The following is a 23,533-nucleotide window of genomic DNA, read 5'->3' as shown; positions in this document are numbered from 1 at the left end:
CATCAAAACCAAAAGGAGCAACCCCAGTCAGCTGTACACCAGTGGCATTTTATGTGAACAAACACATTTCAGGATTTGTTGCCTTATTTTAGCTTCTATCAAATAACAAGGAAACCATTGTAGAAGCTCAGCATGAACTGACACTTTTTTCTTTTCCTACAGCACTCTTCTTTTATCAGGAGACAGATCTGTAATTCAGTGACAAAAAATACACTCAGAGGATCTTAATGTTGATTTATAAAGAAGATTCATGACAATGAGCAGCACTTCTTTTTCTAAAGGCAAACATCTTTAAATTCATGTATCACAAGCCACAGGTAACATAAAATTTTCCACTCAGTGATGGGTTCATAATATTTTGATGAAAATATTGGAGTAATTTTCCTTCAGCATATCAGAAACTACCTGCCCACTCTGCACACATCTGCCACAGGATTTGTGTTGTTTTCTTTCACTGAACTTTTAGATGTTAGAGCAGTTGAGATTTGATTGTCTTTTAGTGTCAGACTTGCACATTTTAGGGGTGATGATGCCCTTCACTTAGTTAGAAAGTGAGCTGGACTAATTGGGATCACCTTGAAGGAACATCTGCAATTTGCATTTAAAAAAAAGTCTTATTTTGGTTAGGTAAAGTTGTGGTAAGCAGCCTTTCCTCCCACTAGCATTTTGCTAGGATTTCAAGAGTATTTAGGTGGGATAGTCATTGCTTTTTCAATAAATCCATCATGGCATGAAGACCTCTTCAATAAAGCTTCTCAGCGTACCTGAACAAGGTTTCTCTGACAAATTTTTCTTCCATACTAAAATAAACTAATCATATCTGAGATACTAATACTTCCACATATTTCTCAAGCATTATACATATTGTGTCTGTAGCATGTTAAAACATTCGATGCCTTAACACTTTGCTTGGTGGTAATTCTTTTAGACAAAAAGGTGGTACTAGGAAGTGAACCATACAGCATTCCAAAATTTCAGCCTGAATATCTGCGCTCATGTTCCCTTTCCTCTGAGTCTCTGTCACACACTCCTTTCTACAATTTTAGACTATGGAAAACTGAGAGGATGTCCCCCAGAGCTGTCCTTGGGTGGGAAATGCCTCATTTATCATGCCAGCAGTGAGCGGCCTGTTATTGATAAATGATTAGCACGCCTTTATAGTATTTACTGTCTATACTGTCTCTGATGGGGGCTTTGAGCTGCTCCCCACTACTGCACACAGCGTGCTTGCCAGGATGCCTTCAGGCGTCGGCAGAGCACATGTTCCTGCCTGCAGGGCATTGCCCATTGGCCACGGGGAGCTGCCCATGGGCCTGGGCTCATGCTGCCTGCAGTAGGTTCCATGGCCAGCGCCCGGGGCAGAGGGCAGCCTGGAGCTGGGACACGCTTGGCTTGTGGCCATGCCAAGGATCACCCTTTCTGAGCTGTACAGGAGTAGAGAAAGGGATCAGAGTTGTCTTCTGGTGCCAGCATTAAGGCTTAGCACTCTAATACTCTGCAGGTGGGTTCAGAGGGAGCACACATAAGACTTCCCAAAAGCAGTTTAAATGGTTAAACCTGCGCACTGCCCCCCAACAATATCAGATACTCCACTTGTACTTTTTTTTGCTGATTTTGTACTGATTTTGCTATGTCTCTAACACCAGGGCAAGGCCAACTGTTCTAACCCGATAGCATAACTCACCTAAAGGGGTGGCTGCTTTTCATCTGTGGTCATCCTGTTATTGCTGAGGAATAACATCATTACAGCGAGATTGCAGCCAGTAAAATTTCCACATTATGTAAATTCCTCCATTCTTAGAAAACCATTGCGAAGAAGTTTAATTTATCGTTTCTCAAACTTCATTTGATATGAAAGCATGCATTTTCCTCAGTAATACAGAACCACTTTATTAGCATATAAGAGACTTCTGAAAAATCCTGTTGTATATAGTAGGACCTACTGCTGGTAAAAATGGACAATACATCTAATACAGTATTTTTGCCTGAAAGATATCCTAGATGACTGCTCTGATCTCACAAGGAAGAAACACTTCTCCTCACATCCTGCCTGCTCTCACTGCTTTTCTGCGGCTTGGTCATGCCCAGCTGTGATCCCCCCTTCGGCTACACATTACCCCTTCCGCTGGCTCCTGACACAGAGGCAGATCAGGAACTTGGGGCAGAGAAAGCCAAAACCCAGGATCAGAAGCCACAGGGCCAAGCTGGAATCTCTGCAGGTCCAGACTGACTCAGTCCCGCTTCCCGTAACTAGAAACTGGCCTTTTCTTTTTCTACCAACAGTGCTGTTTAGGGGAAAACTAAAACTGCTGGAAGTGATTCATTCTCAGACACTTGAAACATAGGGATTAGATTACCACAGAAAGTTAAGTAAGGATTTGTTTGGCAAATAACATACATTTCTTCACAAAATTTCATCAGAAATATCATAGTATTTCTCTCCAACAGTTAAAAATCAATACATGAAAAGCTATTTTGAAATCACTGCTACTTCATCAATAGCTTTACTGACTCCTCTCTCCCTCTTAGACAAGTATGTTTAATTTTTTGGCAGTCCTGTCTATTTAAAGATGAAAAATTAAGCAAACACATACCTCGGGAGTAATGCTTCTGCTAATAAATGTGACCTGCAGACTTGAATCTTTTCAGTTAAGCTTGGCAGAGCATGCAAATCAGCTAATCTGTATAATAGCTGGTACAATAGAATTAGGGGAAAAATGTTCACAGGTTGAAAATTAAGTGGTAGGTAACAGAAATTATAACCTGCTTTTACAAAAGAAGACATCAGGCTCTGTTTGGACTCAAGAGCTGCATTAATGTGAGTCTGCTACCACATCATGCATTTTCTGTCACAGGCAGAAGTGTGGGATCTAAGACAGTAAATGTCAAATAGGCGTTACTGAGTGAATCTATCATCCTGATGGAGGGAGGGGGTAAGTGGCTTCCTGGAAAGTGAGTTTTGCACATTATGGCCCTGATCCTGTGCTAGGGGATATTTTTCCCCCCTGTCAAGTCCTACAGAGGCACAATTATGGATTTTGCACTGCCCTGCTGTTTGTAGTTAGTTCTATTTCACATGAAATATGGGACACCTGCATTTACAGTTTTGAAATGGTTAAAAGCCTTACCACCAAACAAGTACAGAGCGCCCATTTACACTCCCAGTTGGCCGTTTTCTGATTTACTGGCCTTTACTCTCTTTGTGCTCACTCACCTACAAACTCACTCTTTTCCCCCAGAAAAGAGCCATCATCTCTTTCTCAGCCAAGACTACACAAGCGAAGGGGATACCTGACATCTGGGATTTCATTACTCTGACAAGCTTTGTGGGCCAGAACCCCATCCCACACTCAGATGATTGTTTTTTCTTTTGCTTCACTGTGTTACAAAGGCTTAGATATACGGAGGGATTCATCGCTGGCATCTGAGTACTGTGTTTCCTAACTTTTAAGCATCTTGCTCATGCAATGAAATTCACAGTTCTGTGGTTGAAACCTAAGCTCCCTGTATAACGCAGGCACCCCAGAAAGGCATCCACCCAAAATAACAGCCCACGACAACTGAAGAAAGGAATATCCTAAATCTGACACCTGTCTGGCTTTAGTAAAGTTGGGAATCACCTCTGTCCACCCAGGACTCACAGAAACTCAACATGACCACACAGGTACCCAGTTGTCTCATTTTATCCCAGGGTCCATGGTTAGACCACTCACCCAGAGAGCTGGAAAGCTGGGGGTAGAAGGAGATTCAAACCCACACCTCCCAGAGCAGTACCATAATCACTAGTCAGATGATACCTCCTTCCCCTTCATTCTGATTTGTGTGAAAGTAGATGTATTGGGCCAGAAGAGAAGGAACAATGATGGAAGATAACTCTGGATAGATTAGGGACCAAGGACAACACTGGAGGTATATGCAAATGTTATTTGCATGAAACAGTCCCTGGATAAAATAGGATGAGCAGTCCTTGGAATCCTTCAGTCCTTGGGACTGAAATACAGGTTACCACATGTGAGTGCCCAGAGAGAGTGCTTTCCCACTGCAAACTGCAAGAGATTCAGCAGTGAGCCCAACTTCCCTCACTCCTGGCTGCAGAGAGCAGTCCCAATGCCCCAGGCAGAGACAGCACAGGGGAACATCCATAGCCTGGAGGCATGCTGCAACCACCAACATACTGGCTGGACAGCAGAAATTGCCAGTCATCCATGTCATCCATGAAAGCTGCGGTCTGAAATAAAATGCCTCTTACTGCCAGCTTTTGTGCAGCACGCAATCCACACCTAGAGAAAATTAACTGGAATGAGCCCCAGAGGCCATAGAGGCAGACAGATATCCGATTTGTGGGTAATGATGGGGTTTGGGCATGAGATAGGGACTTGGCTCTATCAAGGGTAAGGCGCTTCTGAGCATGTGAGAAGCAGTATGAATATCAGCAAAATCATAGGCACTTACCACTTTGACTCACTGCCAGCACTAGAAGGGAGCTAAGTAGGAGCCTTGAGAACTGCAATTTTATACTCGGGGTGTCTAAAAATGTTCCAAGTCATTTAGTGGATCTGGGCCCAAATGAATTTATCAGGCTATCTGGTGATTTGCAGTTGATGTCCTACGCATCAGTGCAAAATTACTAAAATTTGACAATATAATAATGTTGTGTTCTCAACTGACTGAGGAAGTTGTAAATCTTTCCCTGGGTGAACAAAGAATTTTCTATTATCCCGCAGGTCTTTATTTTGACTATTCTGCTACTAGCTACATATTAACATTTCCTTTCTGGTCTGGAGATCAATTACAATACACCTACCTTCACGCAACACTGACAAAAGCCACAAAACAAGATTAATGCTTAAGTTTGTGCTCCTCCGTGGGCGTTAGCAGCTGGGTTAATATCTCTCAACAGCTTGTCACTGCCTGCCTTGAAGGATAACCATGACACAAATCAGCAGCTAAGGGGTTTTTCAGCTTCTCACTTTCAAATGTCATTCAGCATGATAGCAACTATCATTTAAAAACATTCTGCTCTCCCTCATCCCCCCCAAAAGGGAAGCGGCGCCCTTTGCTCGCAAACACAGAGTTTTCACTAGCCTCCAGGGAGCTGTGGTGTGGTCCGTGCTCGGGAGCAAGGAGAGGCTCTGCAGCTGCCAAGTCACCATGCTCTGCACAAGTCACTGCTGAGCACACCAGAATAACACCATGAAAGTCCCTCTGGATCAGGCATCAGCAGTAACATCTCACCTCTGCCATAGCAGGCAACAAACACATGGCTCCTAAGCCAACCACAGAAAACTCCGTTATTTCAAAATACGAATGTTACTCTCAGCTACCTCAACGTAAACTTTAAAAAAGAACCTTTCTGGACATGGAATATCCATTCCAGTGGGCATTTATTGATCCTTTTGGATGTAGCCAGGCTGCCTGCATCCCACACCAACAAGCACATTGTAAAGCAGGAGACAAATCTGTCATGATAGGACTCACGGGGCATAAAAGCAAGTGCAGGGATCTTTGAAAGAATAATTTCAGCAGATGTCACTAAATTCTGTTCTCCCTAACTCAGGAGTATCCCCATGGAGTCCAACAGTATTACTTAGGATTCCCATCAATACATCCAACTCTGATTTGTCCCTGAACATGCTATTTCTAAGCATTAATTTATTAACCTTATATTTCTCTTTAAAACAGAGTACAATCGTGCCACTGTGCAGCTAACCAGTAGTAACATGAATCTTGGTGAAAAAGTTTGTTACATTTATCTCCTGAAATGACTCTGTGAAAGAATCAGGAAATTACGTATCTTTGACCTCATACAAAATATTGTTTTCTAACTGTACCAGAAAATCTTAGGATATCTGCTACAGCATCTCATGGTTCAGTAAACAAACAGGTTTATCTCAGAACACAAAAGGTCCCTTTCCTCTCAAGTTATCTTCCTGTCATTACATATGTTGGCATTACTGACTATGAATGATTAAAACTTCTCTGAAACTTGAAAGAAACTGTTCTGGGTTCAAAACTGCATTTGCAGCAAAGCTTGCCTGTTGCTCTATACAGACCCTTTGAAATCTGCTAGGAGAAGCATATTATACATTCCATGATTTATTTTTTAGGAACTTATTTCTAAAGGCAGAGCAATACCTTTCTAGTTCTGACAGCTGTTCAATCTTAGGAATGTGAAAAGTATGTCAAAGTCTAAGAAAAGGGATTATTTTAAAAAAAAAAAAAGGAAATGGAAAGAATTATTATATAAAAGCTAGTAAAAGAAAATCTGAATTGCTAATATTAGCCCCTACCTTCACCTTCAAGCTTCAACGGACTTTGACTTTCGTCATATTACTGCTGAATGAAAATTTCTTCACTTGAAGACACAATGATAATTTTCATAATTCATCCTTAATTACTTCATAATTCCTGAATTAAAGCACCTTAATTTGATTGCAAACAAAACTCTCTGATGTCCTACTTCAAAGACCTGCAAAATCTAAAGCATATTTAGGACACATTTTCCCATGAGCTAAGAAGGATCTTATTATTAAAAGCTGTAGACACACAGCTGAAGAAATATCAACAATAATATTCTCCATGCATCTCATTTTCTGAGATAAATGAATTTGTAAAATAGGAATTGAAGCTGACATCTGCTCTTGGAAGAAACGTGAATTAGAATTTAGAGCTTCTAGTTGAATTCTAGCTACTACTAATTTAGAATATAGTTTGTCATAAGACAAAATGGTTTTTTACTTTTTCCCACAGAAAAAAAAAACCCAAATCACAGCAAAACATGGTCATTTAAATCAAACCTGAATATTGCAACTTTAAAGTCTTCCTATGTTAACAAATTTACTGCCAGTACTAAAAATGAGAGAGGAAGCAAGTTTGCTTATATAGAGCTATTCTTCAGGAGGTAAGACAGGTGAAAATAACATCGTTTAGTGTCCATGAAGAATTACCTGAAACACACTTCCCACGGCTGCAGTCTCTTTATACACATTTTGAGATTTCCTAGTCTTGCTAAAATTATTTTAAACAACATTCTGGTTTTTAACAGTGTCATGGTGTACAAAGAGTCCTTCACAAATCATCAGTTTAACTCACTCAGCATCACTGATCAAGATCAAGCAAAACATGAAGGCACATTTAACACATACCTGATGCCATTTGCTTTGTTTATCAATGCATTTGTTTTAGACAGATGAGTCTGAAGAGCAGCACAACATACAGCTGCTTCTTAAATGTGGGCATGCAAGGATACACTTCTCATAAGAGTTTAAGAATATAACTGCAATCTCTTTTTTTCAGCTGTGTGGTAATTAAGAGTTAATGCTGATTTCCTTTTACATGGCTTGAATTTTGGGAGGGGGGGTCTCTCCTGATTTTGGGTCTCACACCAAAGTGACAGTTATAAAACTAACAATTTGCCCATCAGAGAAAGGAAAAGATACAGACTTACATATTTCAATGAAACAATCATAGTATTAAATATTATTATATACATATTTGCTCAATCCAAACATTGTCTTTAGCCGTATCATATTAAATGTTACTATTGGATGTAAAACAATGTATTTCTGAGTTATCCACAAGCCAGTCTCACTAGAAGGCTGTCAACGTGTCAAGTGCATCAATGGAGAGATTAACATAACCAGCTGGTATGGAGCTGGACAATTCTTGATAGAAACATCATGAGCCCCATAGTAATTTACTAATGAAACCTTCAGCTGGGCTTGCGTACTGTGCAGCAACAGAGGGAGATGAAGCAGCACTCAAGCACTGAACTATGCTAAACAACCATACAAGGTTATCATAGAAGTAATAATACTTTTAAGTAATCCGATTGAAAAGGCATTTTAAAAGTTAAAAAAAAACCCAACTGCTGTGGATCCTGAGATGCCCGGGTATGATAAGTATTTATGCACATATATATGTACACATAAAAATAGATACTAATATATACACACAAATAGCTGTTTGTGTGAAGTTTTTGTACATAAACTATTTGGGCTTAGTTCACATCTATATCCACTCAAAGGGGCCTGAAGGTAGGTGGATTAAGTCTACAACTTCTTTCAGGTCCCTTTCCACATCTGTAGCCCTGGAAAAAGTTCATAGCACAAAACAGGACTAAGCCCAATTCACGCTTTGGCAGAGGCATACAATTCCATGAATACACCATACTATAGAGAAAAAAAAGAAAAGCAATTACCATCTATGGAACAGTAAATCTATGATTTTCAGAAGGCCTAGAAAGGTTTATGCATTCAGTTTCTTCTGGCTCTTCATCAAAATAGGTCAAGCTTCACAGAGCTATTCAGGCATTTAAAGAGGCAGATAGAGGTCTAGTCCTTTTATTTTTTTCCCAAAGAGTAAACATTTAATACCTGAACACTTCAAAATAGGACCCTGGTCATTCCTCTATCTCAAATCTCTTGGTAAATCAAATAATTGTACATCTAGATGCCTGAAAATATGGCATATGAAAGAATAACGAAGATTTCTATTAACATTTACAGAAACATAACAATCATAATATACTATCTAAATAATTTGTTTCAGCTAGTAGATTCAAAAAGATAAAACCCAAGCTTGCTCTGAAACATGACTGAACCAGAAAAATTTCCATTAAGCTAAAGTGTATTTTTCCAATTCTCAGATCCTTTTATTTTCCTGCAGAAAAATGTTAATGAAGATACATGTCTAATGTGTTACCTTAAAACTAAGAGCAAGGTTAGGCCTTACAAGTACTAGTATCCTCTGGTTTTGTTCACAATCTTTGGCCATGTCTGGCTAATGTAAACACAGTACATGTACTACTGTAAACATAGTACAGTTGGTTTGGTATCTCCAAAGTCTGAAGACCAACATCTCATGAAAACAACCTGCTCAGCACGGAGGTTCATTGCAGAAGGAGACAGACCTGTGACAGAGCCACCCCCGACACCACTGCACCCTCAGAAGTGGAGTTTGGAGTGATGGCAAATGCAGTGTTTTGGGTCTGCTAACCTCTCCTTCATGCAAGATAGTTTGCATGTTGCCCAGTCTCTGGTGTTCTCATGGGTTCTTACAGACAAGTACAGTATTGCAAGTAGCAATACTGCTACTTGCAGTAGTAGCAAGCAGATGAAAACAGAAACAATACGGGAAACAGTAGACATTGGTAGTCCTTGCAAGGGTTTGGTCAATGCCCTTTGCGTATTCCCTACCTATATTTCTCCAAAGTGCCTCTGTAAACCTCCCAAGGTCGCAATGCTGCATCTAGTAAACACTGTCAAGATTCTTCAAGTAGTTCAGTATTGAAAACAGACTATATAATTAATGCCACATGAAAGCATTCTCACATTTTCAAACTATTGACAAAATCAAGGCCCTAGAAAACTGAACAGCTCAATCTATGCATTATGTATGCACAGCATGAGAAATCATGCTTTTTGAGAAAAAAAAGAGATGTATTAGTCTAATTCTCCTAATGTTTTGAGTGTTTGGGTCTACTTGACATTTTAAAATGAGTGAGTCTATACATATAATTTTATGTGTTTGCTACTGGAATGCAATTTTCAAACAGCATAAAAACTATCTCTACTGCTAAAGCAATTATGACATTACTGTCCACTTAAAAAAAAATCCTTAAAAATTCAGGATAACAGAATCGCTCACGGATCTATGACATGCAGCTCAGTAGAGAAGATGAAAAAGTCTGAGGTTTTTTTATGCATCTAAGTAAATTGACAAAATCTTACACTTTATTTTAAGGGTTGGACCTGAGGTTCAAGTAATGTGCAAAATGAGCACCAGGATGAGCATCCCAGATGTTTATCCAGGATGAGCAAAGTTTATTCATGCACTAATAGACTCACTCACTCTAGCTATCTAATTTGTTCTCTTTAGTCATGTCAAAGTGCATCATAACAAACATAAAGCTGCTGAGAACTGCTGAAATGATGGCACTGGCAGGTGACATGCTCTTCCCATCCCCAGATGCAGGATGGAGAGGAGCAGTATAAGAGACAGAGGGCCAAGACAGCAAGAGAGGCAGCCCATTTTTGCTGTGGAAAGGGGAATGGCATGGACAATGGGAAGAAGTTGAATGAAGACCCATGGAAAATGCCTGGGAATTAGACCATCAGATCCAGCTTTAGCCTTGAGGGGGGACTACTGCTTCTGCTGCAGAGGACTCCTGCGCTTCTGGGCAGTAGTCACTGCCTCACTCACCTTAATTTCTTCTTAGGCAGGAAGAGCCCAGGATTCACCCGTTCCCACTTTTTCTCTCAGTTGTTAAGGCAACAACTCACAAGCTGGGAGCATTCACTCACCTCTCCCTGACAGGAGCCAAGAATCAAGTTCCTAGCTTGGTCACATCAAGGTGGGTTCAACTCTCCTAGTGTTCCCCGGTTAGTTTTACTGTATTCTCACATCACTTGCTTGTAAAGCAAACAGCAAAACCAAAATACTTCAGACCTTCAAATCTGAGTCTGGAAGGTAACTGTGCAATTATCTTGAAATAGATTAACAGTAAAAGAAAGAGAAACTCATGGGCTAAGATGTTTAATGTGTTTCCATAGTGAGCTCATTTGGCCTTAAACAATTAAGAGGTGGAGACTGGCCTTTAAAAATGAGGTGTGAGAAAGACTGTGACAAGGAGGATGGATATGTAAGTAATATTTTGGCTTAGCCCATGAGAAGCAAAAAGCTACAGTTATGCTGTAAGATGTCTTGGGATCACCAGACAGAGATTATTACCAGAAAATGGAGTGTTGAACAGAAAAACTGTGGCGTGTGTAAGAGGAAATTTCATGCTCAAAAAACATTTCAGGATCAATACCTTCAAGGACACTGTCCTCTATTCGCCTGCAAAAAACAGTCATAGCTCACATAGTGTCAATAAATTTCCTTACCAAATATGTCTTCTTACAGAAGACATCTTATTCCTCATGCATGTTTATTTACACCATGACACCTTCAACATGACAGTCAATAGCAGTTAAAAGGTCACTGAGAATTTTTTTTGTGGAAGTCTAAAAACTCAATTAGCTTTTCTCTATTTGTTGCTTTTGCCTGCACCTAAAGCTGCCCTCAATGATGTCAGTAACAAAACCAGTTTCAGTAGGCTCAGAGCTGGCCCTTAGGAAGGTCCATACAACATCTAATAAAACACTAAATCAAATAATCAATTTCTTTCCTGCAAGAGTTCAAAAATGTGCAGAAATAAATGTACAAAAAGTCTTCTATACTTTAGGCATTTTTAGGACTACTTATCTTAAAGAATATCCAGTGCCTATTCAATGACTTCAGTATGACCTTTCTTTCTGAATTTCTAAGGTAAACAATACATTTGATGCCCACATCACAAGCACAAGAAGCATATATGCATACTGCTCATGAGTCTAAACCAATAGTGTTACAAGCATTCACAGGACACAGGAACAGAATAAAAATATCACCAAAAATATCACCTTTTCTCCATGACTTCTGAAAGACGGCTTTACTTACACTCAGCAGGTGATGATGAAGTCTTTTGCCTGATCATGGTATGCTGCTGTGTGTAAGACTTCAGGGACTGACTAAGAGGTGCTTACTGCTGTGCTAAAGGATTTTAATTCACTTAAAATTTCGGGCATAAAAACCTTTTCCTTTTACTGACATACATTTTAATGAATTCTAAACTGCATATTAAAGTTCAGAGCTATTAAAATGACTCATTGCATATATTAATGGATATCTCCACAAAGGAGCACAAAACACTCTGTACTAAGCTTTTTTTTTCCTTCATTTCCTACGTTTTTATTTCTCTTTATATTTTCAGGAAAGAACAAGATATACATCCTATTCCATAGCTATTCCATTATTCAAAAACTAGCCTTACTCTGTAAAACACAAATCCTGATTTTACAAAGCCCAAGAAATGATTCTTGACTACAGTGCTGAAGAGGCTTCAAGGGGAAGTCTCCACTCACTGGAGACCTGGGATACGAATACTACATAATATAGGGAGGTGCAATTGTGAATATAGCCAACTGCACCAAAACTCCTAATAAGGCTTGTTCTTGTCCACAAATTTCTGCATACGCTTGTCTTATTTCTCACCTTTGCTTTTCCTTTTTTGAGCATGAAACCCTGCATGGACTTGAGATGTCAAGCATGAATCATAAGACTTTCCACAGGCTTCTGTGCTTCTGCCGGGCCCTTCACTGTGGTCAAATTGTGGCTGAGGTGGTCAAAAACTTGGAAAGAAGGGCCTCAGAATAAGATAGAGTAAGCTGAAAAGAAGCAGAAAAACTTTTTCAGCTAGAGATCTAAACAAGTTGGGTCTGTCTCTTTTAATGTAGATTTTGACCTCTTCAGCCTCTTACGAGCTATCAGTGCTGTTAGTCCAAGCCTGAAAAAAGCTTTGGGTTTGTCTACCAAGTTTTCCAGAAGCTGGTAGAAAACAAGCTAGCGTTTGCTACAATGACTCTTCTAAATCCTTTCCTTAGGAACAAAGCCGATCTTTCTGGCAATGCATACTGCCAAAGCTTCTGTCATCTTGTAAAGATGACTTTGACAAGTTGTATGGACCTCAGGGGGAAAAAAAAAAAGAATAGGTGGTATAACAATTTGATCTGATGATGAAAAAACAGCTTTGGCTTCAGGAGTTGTTTTTGAAGAAAAGCTTGGTTCTCTTCTGAGACACATGGGTGGAAAGTTTCTCTAGGGGACCATCGGTGGAACTGACATTAGGTTTTCCTCATGGATCTCTCTGGTGAAGATAATTTGGCTCTGGATAGCATGTGAGAGTAGAGCTTCTCAGACTGAGGCATGCACCAAGTTACCCAGTACCATGGATGGGAACCACCATGAGAATGAGATGGTGGCCAGAACAGAAAATACCAAGAAACGACTCCTCCTGTTTCCTGCATCTAACATGATTCCTCAGGCTAAAATCCCAATATGAGGAATATGAGTCACACAACTCTGATTTATATATTTGCTTGACTTCCCACTGTTAGCATGCAAGGCTGGGAAGAAACATAATGAGAAAAAGCTCAGATAACCTTTGAGGGAGCTAGTTCAAGAAACAGAGATTTCTTATCAACACTGCAGAAGATGCCAATATCGAAATGCTTAGCACTGAATGAGAAATTTTGGCAGAGAAAATGAACTCTACTTGAAAGGTAAAGTTAAATCTCTGCTGATATAAACTTTATAATGAATACTGATACCAAGTATAACAAACTAGAAATTGTTGTCATTGGAGTAGGCGATTTTATCATGACTTTGACTGAGAGGACAGCATCTCAAAATGCTGGAACAGAGTGCAGTGGGAATTGGAAAGAAGATGCCAGCAAAAATATTCAGGGACTGTAGTGAAGGAAGCTGGTGACTGAATCCAAAACATTATCAGGCTGTCTATAGGCTAAGCCCTGAGCCTTTTTTTTTTTTTTTAACTTAAAATAGGAGAAGACAAAGGACTGCTACTACCATATCCAAGAATATCTGTGGCTTCCTTCTACATTCCTGTAAGGACTTTTAGCACAACTTCCCTCTCACATGAATATAGGTATAAAGCCCTGCACAAGAATACAGTAGCAGCTACTTAAATTGGCACTCTGATATACAGCAAGTCTCTCTGCTGTCAAAAAATGCATTCAGTGCAGCACACTGCGATGACTCAAGCAATGAGCACATCTTGTCAAGTGACTGTCCTGCTGCAGTTGTTTGCAAGCCCTTATCATTCACGTGTCAATTAAAAATGGCTAAAAGGCTTTTTTTTTATTAGACTGTGTGTTATTTTACATGAATCTACCATTTTTTCAGAACTAATGAGTTTCTTTCATCAATGTTACTTGTAATGCGTAGCACAATGCTTACTTTCTGAGCAATTCATGACATAAAAGAGAGTCTCCCTCATCAGAATCTACTGCTGTTAGCATCTGAAAATGGCACCGATCCCAAACTTCTGTTTCTATAGTGACTTGCTGCTGTTGTGGTTTAACCCTAGCCAGCAACTAAGCACCAGGCAACCACTTGCTCACTCCCCCTGCTCTGGTGGGATGGGGGAGAGAATCGGAGGAGTAAGAGTGAGAAACACTCCTGGGTTGAGATAAGAACAGTTTAATAATTGAAATAAAATAAGGTAAAATAGTAATAATAACAACAATATAATAATAATAGTAATAATAATATACAAAGCAAGTGATGCACAATGCAATTGCTCACCACCCACCGACCGATACCCAGACAGTTCCCAAGCAGTGATTGCTGCCCCCCAGCCAACTCCCCCCAGTTTATATACTGAGCATGACGTCATATGGTATGGAATAGCCCTTTGGCCAGTTTAACTATTCTGGCTGTGCCCCCTCCCAGTTTCTTGTGTACCTGGCAGAGCATGGGAAGCTGAAAAGTCCTTGACTAGCATAAGCAGTACTTAGCAACAACTAAAACATCAGTGTGTTATCAGCATTGTTGTCATACTAAATAAAAAACACAGCACTATGCCAGCTACTAAGAAGAAAATTAACTCTATCCCAGCCGAAACCAGGACAGATTTCCCTGCACTTCCACATTGTCTCCACTGCTCTTCTGTTTCCTCATAAGAACTCCAGCTGCTCAGTTTCTTTAAGACAAAAAACCCACATTCACTCTTTCATTAGAAGCTGTCAACTGGAAGACCCCAGCATAAGTCTGTGGCTTCCTGAGTAAAAATGAATAGCACACATTTAGATTATATTAGCCTTGCCTAAGCGGCACTGCTGTGTGGATGAAGTACAACACATCACGTGAAGTTTGCTGAGGGATAAGCAGAGCATCTGAGGCTTCATGCATCATTCTGCAGCCAGATGTACTTCCTTCTCACCACTGAAAATTCCCCCCACTGTGCTCTGTGTGCAGACTGGCCATGCGTAAGACTTTGCAGGGATCTCCTTGTGTATGTGTGTGCTGGGTACTGTGCTCACTCACTTGTTTCTTAACACCCTAACTTCCAAGCAATTAACATACTCACTCAGCTTTACATATTCAGAAAATCACAAGGTCACAGTATATGTAGGAGAAAGGGCAACAACCTGAGTAAATATTTTGATAGACTTCTTTAAAGTAGCTATTATAGTGCACAAAAGGAGATCTGTACCTTTATTTACAAAAAAAACCCCAAACAAACCCAAAACATACCTCCTCCCACCCTTAATTTGTTCTCTTAATGAATGTAACTTGAAAATCTTTCATGGGTATGGTCTGCTGGAAGTTCTCAAGATGCCGGTTGGGTGGGTGTTTTGGCCTACAGACCCAGTTGACTGTTCTCATTCAGGAATGAAATTACTAGGAAAGTGTTCCAAAACCAGGAAGTCTAATGCATTAAACGTGAATTACTGCAGTTAATCAGGCTTTTCATCAACATATGGCTAGTTTATAAAGTATTCTGAAATGTGACATTTCCAAAGGATCATATAACAACACTTCCAAATTTTTCAGCATTTAACCACCACTACGTGCTTATCCTATCAGAACCAACAAACTGTGAAAACCATGAAACAGCACTGGAAAAACAGAATTTGAAAGCAGCAAGTGATTTAATCATACCTCAGCCCTAAAGGCAGTGACCATGAAGTTCAAATAGTTAAGGTTTATCCTGTAACTATGAGAACACAAGGTGAAGCCTGTAAGATTAGTGGGCATTTTGACTAAACAACCTCACCTTGCAACTAGTTGGCACAACATGATGCATTTTTTTATTTTTATAAGTACTTTCCATGAAAAGGGAATGGAGAGCAATCAGAGTGGCAGGCTGTGATACCTGCTGACTGGTTGCACGATAAAGGCTAAGCCATGAAGTGAAACCCTAGAAGCTGCTGCATCTTGAAATATCATAAAACTGAACAACTTCTATCTGGAGTAAATCTGATTGATATTTCCCTTGAATACACAGTGCATTTGGCACTGTAATTGACATCAATGCTGTTGTGGTTGCATTAATTTTCTTTAGGGGATTCACTTAAGTACTAATATTAACTGTTTGAACTTATTTGTATTCTGATAACATCCACCATATCGTTGGCACTGTCCACTCACACAAATGAAAACTGCCATTTTTTAAGGAGTTTACAATCTGAGATCAGTTGAATGCTGCAACACTGCAAAGAAAGTTTGAGGTCAGAAATAATACAGAGCATTATGATTATCAGATCACTACCTAAATTAGGGTGCAATAAATCTTGGAAGGCCAGAAGTTACTGAATCAAGATAAAATCTCAAGATACATTAACCAGTGCATTCTAGAAAGGAAGCACAGGTCTTTGTTTTATTAAGACACTGGAATCTTTATTAATAAAGCTGGGGTTTCAGTGATGTTGAAAGCAATTAATGAGTTTCAAAGGGAGCTGCACATGTAAATTCTTCTGTCCCATTTGAAAATCCCAGCCAACAGCAGCAATCATGTTTGGTTTAAATCATCATATCATCAGGGGAAACAAATCCATTAGTCTTTCATTCCAGGCAAGAAAGATAGAATCATAGAATCATAGAATCATAGAATCATCTAGGTTGGAAAAGACCTTTAAGATCATCCAGTCCAACCATTAACCTACACTACCAAGCCCACTCTAGACTAATCAAGGGTAGACCAGACTAAACCATATCCCGAAGTGCCACATCTACCCGTTTTTTAAACGCCTCCAGGGATGGTGACTCCACCACCTCTCTGGGCAGCCTGTTCCAATGCCTGACCACCCTTTCCGTAAAGAAATTTTTCCTAATTTCCAGTCTAAACCTCCCCTGGCGCAGCTTAAGCCCATTTCCTCTTGTCCTATCGCTAGCTACTTGGGAGAAGAGCCCAACACCCACCTCACTACAACCTCCTTTCAGGTAGTTGTAGAGAGCGATAAGGTCTCCCCTCAGACTCCTCTTCTCCAGGATAAACAACCCCAGTTCCCTCAGCCGCTCCTCATAAGGCCTGTGCTCCAGACCCTTCACCAGCTTCGTTGCCCTTCTCTGGACATGCTACAGCACCTCAATGTCTTTCTTGTAGTGAGGGGCCCAAAGCTGGACACAGTATTCCAGGTGCGGCCTCACCAGCGCCGAGTACAGGGGGACAATCACCTCCCTGCTCCTGCTGGCCACAGCATTCCTGATACAAGCCAGGATGCTGTTGGCCTTCTTGGCCACCTGGGCACACTGCTGGCTCATGTTCAGCCGGCTATCTACTAACACCCCCAGGTCCTTTTCGGCCAGGCAGCTTTCCAGCCACTCCTCCCCAAGCCTGTAGCGTTGCATGGGGTTGTTGTGATCCAAGTGCAGGACCCGGCACTTGGCCTTGTTGAACCTCATACAGTTGGCCACGGCCCATCGATCCAGTCTGTCCAGGTCCCTCTGCAGGGCCATCCTACCCTCGAGCAGATCGACACTCCCACCCAATTTGGTGTCGTCTGCAAACTTACTGAGGGCGCACTCGATCCCCTCATCCAGATCATTGATAAAGATATTGAACAAGACTGGAGATGATGACTGGACTGAAGATGCGTGGGTGAGGGAGCAAACATGGTGGGAACATGGATATCTGCAGGTGATTTATGGGCCTGTGCTGAGCTAATAAAGAAAGTGAAGTTCAGAACAACACCGACAGCAGTGATTAAAACTAGATCCTGGAAGGATGACAGTGATTGTGCAGATTATGAGAAAACAATCAGAAAGTAGGCATCCAGTCATAAAGAATAACTTGCCATGCACTTCTTTTTGCTGAAGGGATTTTTTGGGGTGGGGAAACAACACATGGGGTTTTTTTGCTGTGTTCTGCAGTTTTTCAAATCCATCCTCTTTGTCTGAATATTGGTAACACATAAATACACTACTTACTCCCTCATGCGTTTCAGTTTGGTCTCAGCCATAGCACTGTTGAGAGCTCTGAATCCCTGGGGCACCCCTGGAGACACTCCGGTGACAGTCCCCGAGCCTGCAAATCAATGCGCAGACACATAACCTTCACATAAGCTGCTTCATCACCTGAGCTCTATTGCATAGTCAAGGGCAGTCAGAAGGAGGAAGACTACTCCTGTTTCAAACAAGGTAGTGCCACATTAATTAAAGATTAATTAGATTACTAAATGCACATTAAGCGCAACTCCTTTCTGAGGGACAAGTAGATTTATAGCTTAAAGGTACCAGAAATGTAACAACAATTTTCCTTCTACGTAGCGTACAGGGAATTACATCACAACAGAAAGAACTGTCACTTGAGGAAGTGCTGGGACAGATAAATATTCAACAAAATGAAATTTGCTTAGACAATATGTATTTTCCTCCATTGTTCTTGCATTTACTTATAAGAGCAAGAACCTTCTTCCCAACAGGCAAGTCTCTCCTTTAGCTTGATCATTACTGTAAACTGAAAGCATTTAACTTATGACATCACTTTCTCCTTCTAGATGAAGGTTGTCTTTTTATGTATGTATATCTATTTTTAAAAAGTATCTGTATATGTAAATACATATATATGTGTGAGAAATATATATACGCATATACACACATGCTCTCTCTTTCTGTTTACAGGCCTCGTGGGCTGTTGCAATATTTAAGGACCTAATGCTCACAGACCGCTGTGGTACTCATCCACAGGAACACAGAAGTACTGAATCACAGGGGATTGTCCGGGTTGTCAGCTCAAATACGCTGCAATTTCATGTTGCCATTCCATCACACAAGTCCCTGCTTAATCTAAGGAATTTATTTATTTATTGCCCCTACTGCTCCCATTGGAAGACACTTCCAGAGCCTCACTGTGACTTGGTGGCTAAAAACTCTCCTCTAATTTCCCAACAAAACTTCTTTATTGGCCAGTTCCTGCTCATTTTTCTCCTGTGCCAGTCCTTTCCTTGGGCTCACTCAGTTCTTCCCTTCCCTTTTGCATATTCCTTTCATTTGTTTATAATTGGAAAAAAAAAAATCCTACTTCAGCTTTCAATTTGCTAAGCCAAACAAAGCAGCTATTTTAGTTTCTTCTTGCAAAATATTTGACATTAGGATTTCACTTCCCAAAAGAGGAGAACATATATCACGGTGGAACTACATCCTGTGTAAATCTGTGGGCTGTGGGACACAGCACTCAAGTTCTGAAGAGACATGGGAGAGCTCTGCATAGGATACTAACACACCAAAAGTCACACAAACACATTAACATAATGCCTTGTCTAAATGAACACACTCCCCGCTCCTAGCAGGGGTTTTGGATTCAGCTGGGGTTTAGTGTGGATTGCATTAACATTGATCACATACAGCCAGGCGGAGCTTGCAGCTACCTTCCTGCTATAAGCAGTATAGACACCCCTAGAGAGCACTGAATGCTTCCCTGGAATGCATAATCATGGCTTTCCCAGGAGTTAAGCTCCTATGTCTTACATGATTCTAGATCCTGATCACATAAGGTTGAATACTGAGATTAAAATTTTCTATCATGAGGGATCCTACTGAATCGCTCACAGTAAGTGCCTGCTGGATTCAGAGCTTTGCTGGATTCAGAAGACAGGAAGCAGACATGGAGAGAGACCACAGAAGAAATGGATTCCCAACTCTGTTATCTGGCTATGGACAAATGATTTGACTTTTTAAAACATTTTCCTAACTTTTCTTTACACCTAATGGTTAACAGTTGTCTGGTGCCTAAGTATTACAACTGAGGTATTGTTAACGTAGTTTAAAAGACAAAAAATGACAAGCTCAGTTCTTACTAGCAACCAATAACTTTATCCATTGACGCAAAAAACATTTCCTGATCATTTACTGTAACACTACACATGCATATCCATACATTTTCACATGGGGTCTGTAAGCATTCAATTACTTTAGCAGCATTGGAAGATTCACTATCCTCAGGGTGGCCCTGAGGAAACCCCAAGCACTGTGCAAAGCAATGCTCATGACTTACTGGGTGGTATGCTCCTCTTTGAGTTGGTGTAGAATTAAGGTCCAGATGTGGGGCTTTGGAAGCAATAAAAAATTGACGCCCTGAGCACCAGTGGTCTAAGGAAAATATACTCTTTGCATTCTCTTAAGAAAGAGTATATTGAACCACAGGTCTCAACTAAATTCTGGTATTACTAATATTACAGGATATATCACTGTAGTAAGAGCTCAGCATACTCTTCCTGCTTAGCAGGTTCAACCTATTTATTGCTACAATATTTCCTTCTCCTCCAACATTTCATTATTAAAGACATCCTTCTTGTTTTTTTCTGGGATTTCGGGCTAAATAATTTGTACTTTGTCTATTCTCCATGTTGGCAGTTGGCCAAGCAACACCTGTTCTCTACACACAAACTAATATCTATCTTCCTCTCCATTAAATATGATTTTCTGGGTACTATGAGGCAGCTGCAAGGACTACAGATTGTAGCATGCTACAAAGGTGTGGTTAGTCACAAAAAAAATGAATTCTCAGTGAAAACTGGTAAAAGCTTTTCACATTGTTGCTACAGCAAGCCTCAAAAATTTTTCCTGGGGTGATTCATAACCCACACCAACTTCTACATCAGACACATTTTCTTAGAAGCAGTTACTTGATTAATAATATATTTTGCGCCCGGCTTTGAGCAGTTTGCCTAACCGTACATCAACACAGAACAAGGAACTGCTTCTTCAAAAAGTGGCCAGATAACTATTTGCATTTTTTATGCAATATATCATTCTTGATTCATTAAACAAAATCAAATGAAACAACAAGAGCGCTGACTTTCCAAAAGGAGGTACCATGGCTTTCTAAATGTATTTCAAAGACGAATACCCTCCCAGTGTCTAGCCCAGTACTGCAAAGAACAACATAGGGCAAAAGATCTTTGCCCTCTCAGGTCATGGAGCACCAGTTTGGGGCTCTTGCTGCATCCTTCCTACTCTGTCGAAGGGAAGACGAAAGGATCTGTAGGGAAGCAAATCCTCTGGTTGACATTTATTCATAGGTACTTACATTTAAAATGGGTGCTTATGATTATCTGGTGAGACTTTTCATACATTATGGCCCAAAGTCATTCCTACCAACATTTCTGCTAACAATCCAATAATTGGTGATAGACATCTAGTGCATCTCTCGGTAAGCCATTATGTGTTGTGAAGCTATTATCTTCACTGAATCATAGACTTCTGTTTGGAGTTTGGATTTTTCTTCAGCTTTCACTGCTACATATGAGATCCTACAATGCCTTTTTTCTACAAGATTAAAAAGCTCCTTAGAATCAGATGTATTTTCCTGAGTTTACAAACAATACAAAGTGACCCAACTGCCTTTAACCTTCTCCTTCTTTAAGCTAAGCAGATTTAATAAATTGTAAAACCAGTTTTTCAAACTTCCTTTCATTTTACAGTTCTTTTCTGGGATCTTCCCAATTTTCAAACTTTATCAACATGGACTATCTTATTTCAAATATACTCTACATGGAGCTGTATAGCCAACCGAAAATGAACCTTGTACCACACTAAAGCACTGGTATTCACAGCAACTCAGTGGGAACTCTTGAGGAGAAAACTCGGTTACTTCAAAAGTCCTTTTACTCTTCAGTAAGTACCTGTTTACCTCAGTATAAACAGAGGTTTATACTAAAGAAACTCCACCTGCGGAAAAACAATGTATATTTATTGTATCCTCTTTATCACAGTCCTTGCTGACATAAAAAAATTCTACTTTTATTCTACTCAGATGTCCTCTAACATCTGCTTGAAACGGCACGTAACTTTTTCATAATACCTGTAACAATTAAAGACACTACAAGAAATTCTGGCCAGGCCAGATTTCTGCATCTGCGCTATTATTGCCATGAAATCCATACTGTTTTCAGGAGTAGCTATTATAATGATGTTGTAGTTGTGTAGCTCAGTAATATGGTATTGCCAGTGCTAGTACCAGGCCACACGCTTGGATCTGAATTTGCAAGGCTTCAGGCTTTGTCTAAACTTGTCTTGACCTGCCAGGAACTTTGATTTAATTGCTTAAGCTGTAACAGCAGTTCTAATGACCAGGCAGTTGTGGCTATTTTGTTTTATTTCCACTTATTTTTGTATCATACAACCTGCATTTTTAGAGGGACAGTAGTATTCTGTGTAGGATGACATATTTATAACTAACTTAATTAAATTGATGTAGACAAATACAGCCCTGGTACAACAGCAGATACCTTGGAAAGCGGGGACAAAGGATGAGGTGTAAAGGACTGTGGGCATGGGATGACAAGAAGTGAGGCACAGGCTGGCACCGGCAATCGCATGGCTATAAGCAACTTGCTAGCGATCAGTTAAAGAAATGAAGACCTGGAAGTGGACATAACTAGCTTTAGGGAAAACAAAGAGAACATGTATCTAACCTATGTAAAATGTACCATATACAGAAAATTTTGATGTAACATGAATTTGCAGCCCAGTGAAGAAAAAGCAAGGTAGGAATGAATGTTAGCAAACTCATAAAAATGATCCCAACTGCAGCTTTGTAGCTTGACATTGGAAGAATGTAATGATAGAATCATAGAATGGTTTGGGTTGGAAGGGACCTTTAAAGGTCATCTAGTCCACACCCCCCTGCCATGGGCAGGGACATCTTCAACTAGATCAGGTTGCTCAGAGCCCCGTCCAACCTGACCTTGAATGTTTCTAGGGATGGGGCATCTACCACCTCTCTGGGCAACCTGTTCCAGTGTTTCACCAACCTCATTGTAAAAAATTTCTTCCTTATATCTAGTCTAAATCTACCCTCTTTTAGCTTAAAACCATTACCCCTTCTCCTATCACAACAGACCCTACTAAAAAGTTTGTCCCTGTCTTTCTTATAAGCCCCCTTTAAGTACTGAAAGCACAATAAGGTCTCCCCAGAGCCTTCTCCAGGCTGAACAACTCCAACTCTTTCAGCCTTTCTTCACAGGAGAGGTGTTCCATCCCTGTCATCATTTTTGCGGCCCTCTTCTGGACCCACTCCAACAGGTCCATGTCCTTCTTGTGCTAAGGACCCCTGAGCTGGATGCAGTCAGTACTCCAGGTGGGGTCTCACCAGCGCGAAGTAGAGGGGCAGAATCACCTCCCTCGACCTGCTGGCCACGCTTCTTTTGATGCAGCCCAGGATCTGGTTGGCTTTCTGGGCTGCAAGCGCACATTGCCAGCTCATGTCCAACTTTTCATCCACCCGTACCCCCAAGTCCTTCTCCGCAGGGCTGCTCTCAATCCCTTCATCCCCCAGCCTGTATTGATACTGGAGACTTCACTTAAAATAGTAAATGCCTAAACATCCTCAGAGACACTAAGCATACAAAGATAAAAGGGACTCTAGCAGATTTGTCTCTTATCATCATCACATATATTTGTTTGGAACAGATCATACAAACCTAATAACTAACTCAGCTTAGAGAAAGGCTAAGTTTCAGCACAGACTGTTCATTTTTTAATGATTAAAGCGTAATTTAATTCTTTAATATTATAATTTTAAAAGGCATCTTCTTGGTCTTAATACTGAAAGAAAAAGAGAAAGAAAAGAGCCTCTTTAATGCTAACATTTTTTTTAAATACCACTGTCTGTCTGTGGCTTATACTCTGGGTTATTCCCTGAAGC

General features: G+C 40.4%; 1 protein-coding gene across 1 annotated transcript in view; it reads right to left on the bottom strand.

Moving 5' to 3' along the window:
- Positions 1-23,533, bottom strand: part of NEK11 (NIMA related kinase 11) — a 92,876-nt gene that overhangs the window by 554 nt on the left and 68,789 nt on the right. The window contains exon 14 of the mRNA XM_075705443.1: positions 17,815-17,911. Coding sequence (XP_075561558.1) covers positions 17,815-17,911 — 97 coding nt within the window. The remainder of the gene's footprint in view (positions 1-17,814; positions 17,912-23,533) is intronic.

This window comes from Pelecanus crispus, chromosome 2, assembly GCF_030463565.1.
Source record: "Pelecanus crispus isolate bPelCri1 chromosome 2, bPelCri1.pri, whole genome shotgun sequence".
Lineage (NCBI taxonomy): Eukaryota > Metazoa > Chordata > Aves > Pelecaniformes > Pelecanidae > Pelecanus > Pelecanus crispus.
This window is presented reverse-complemented; position numbering and strand designations above follow the sequence as displayed.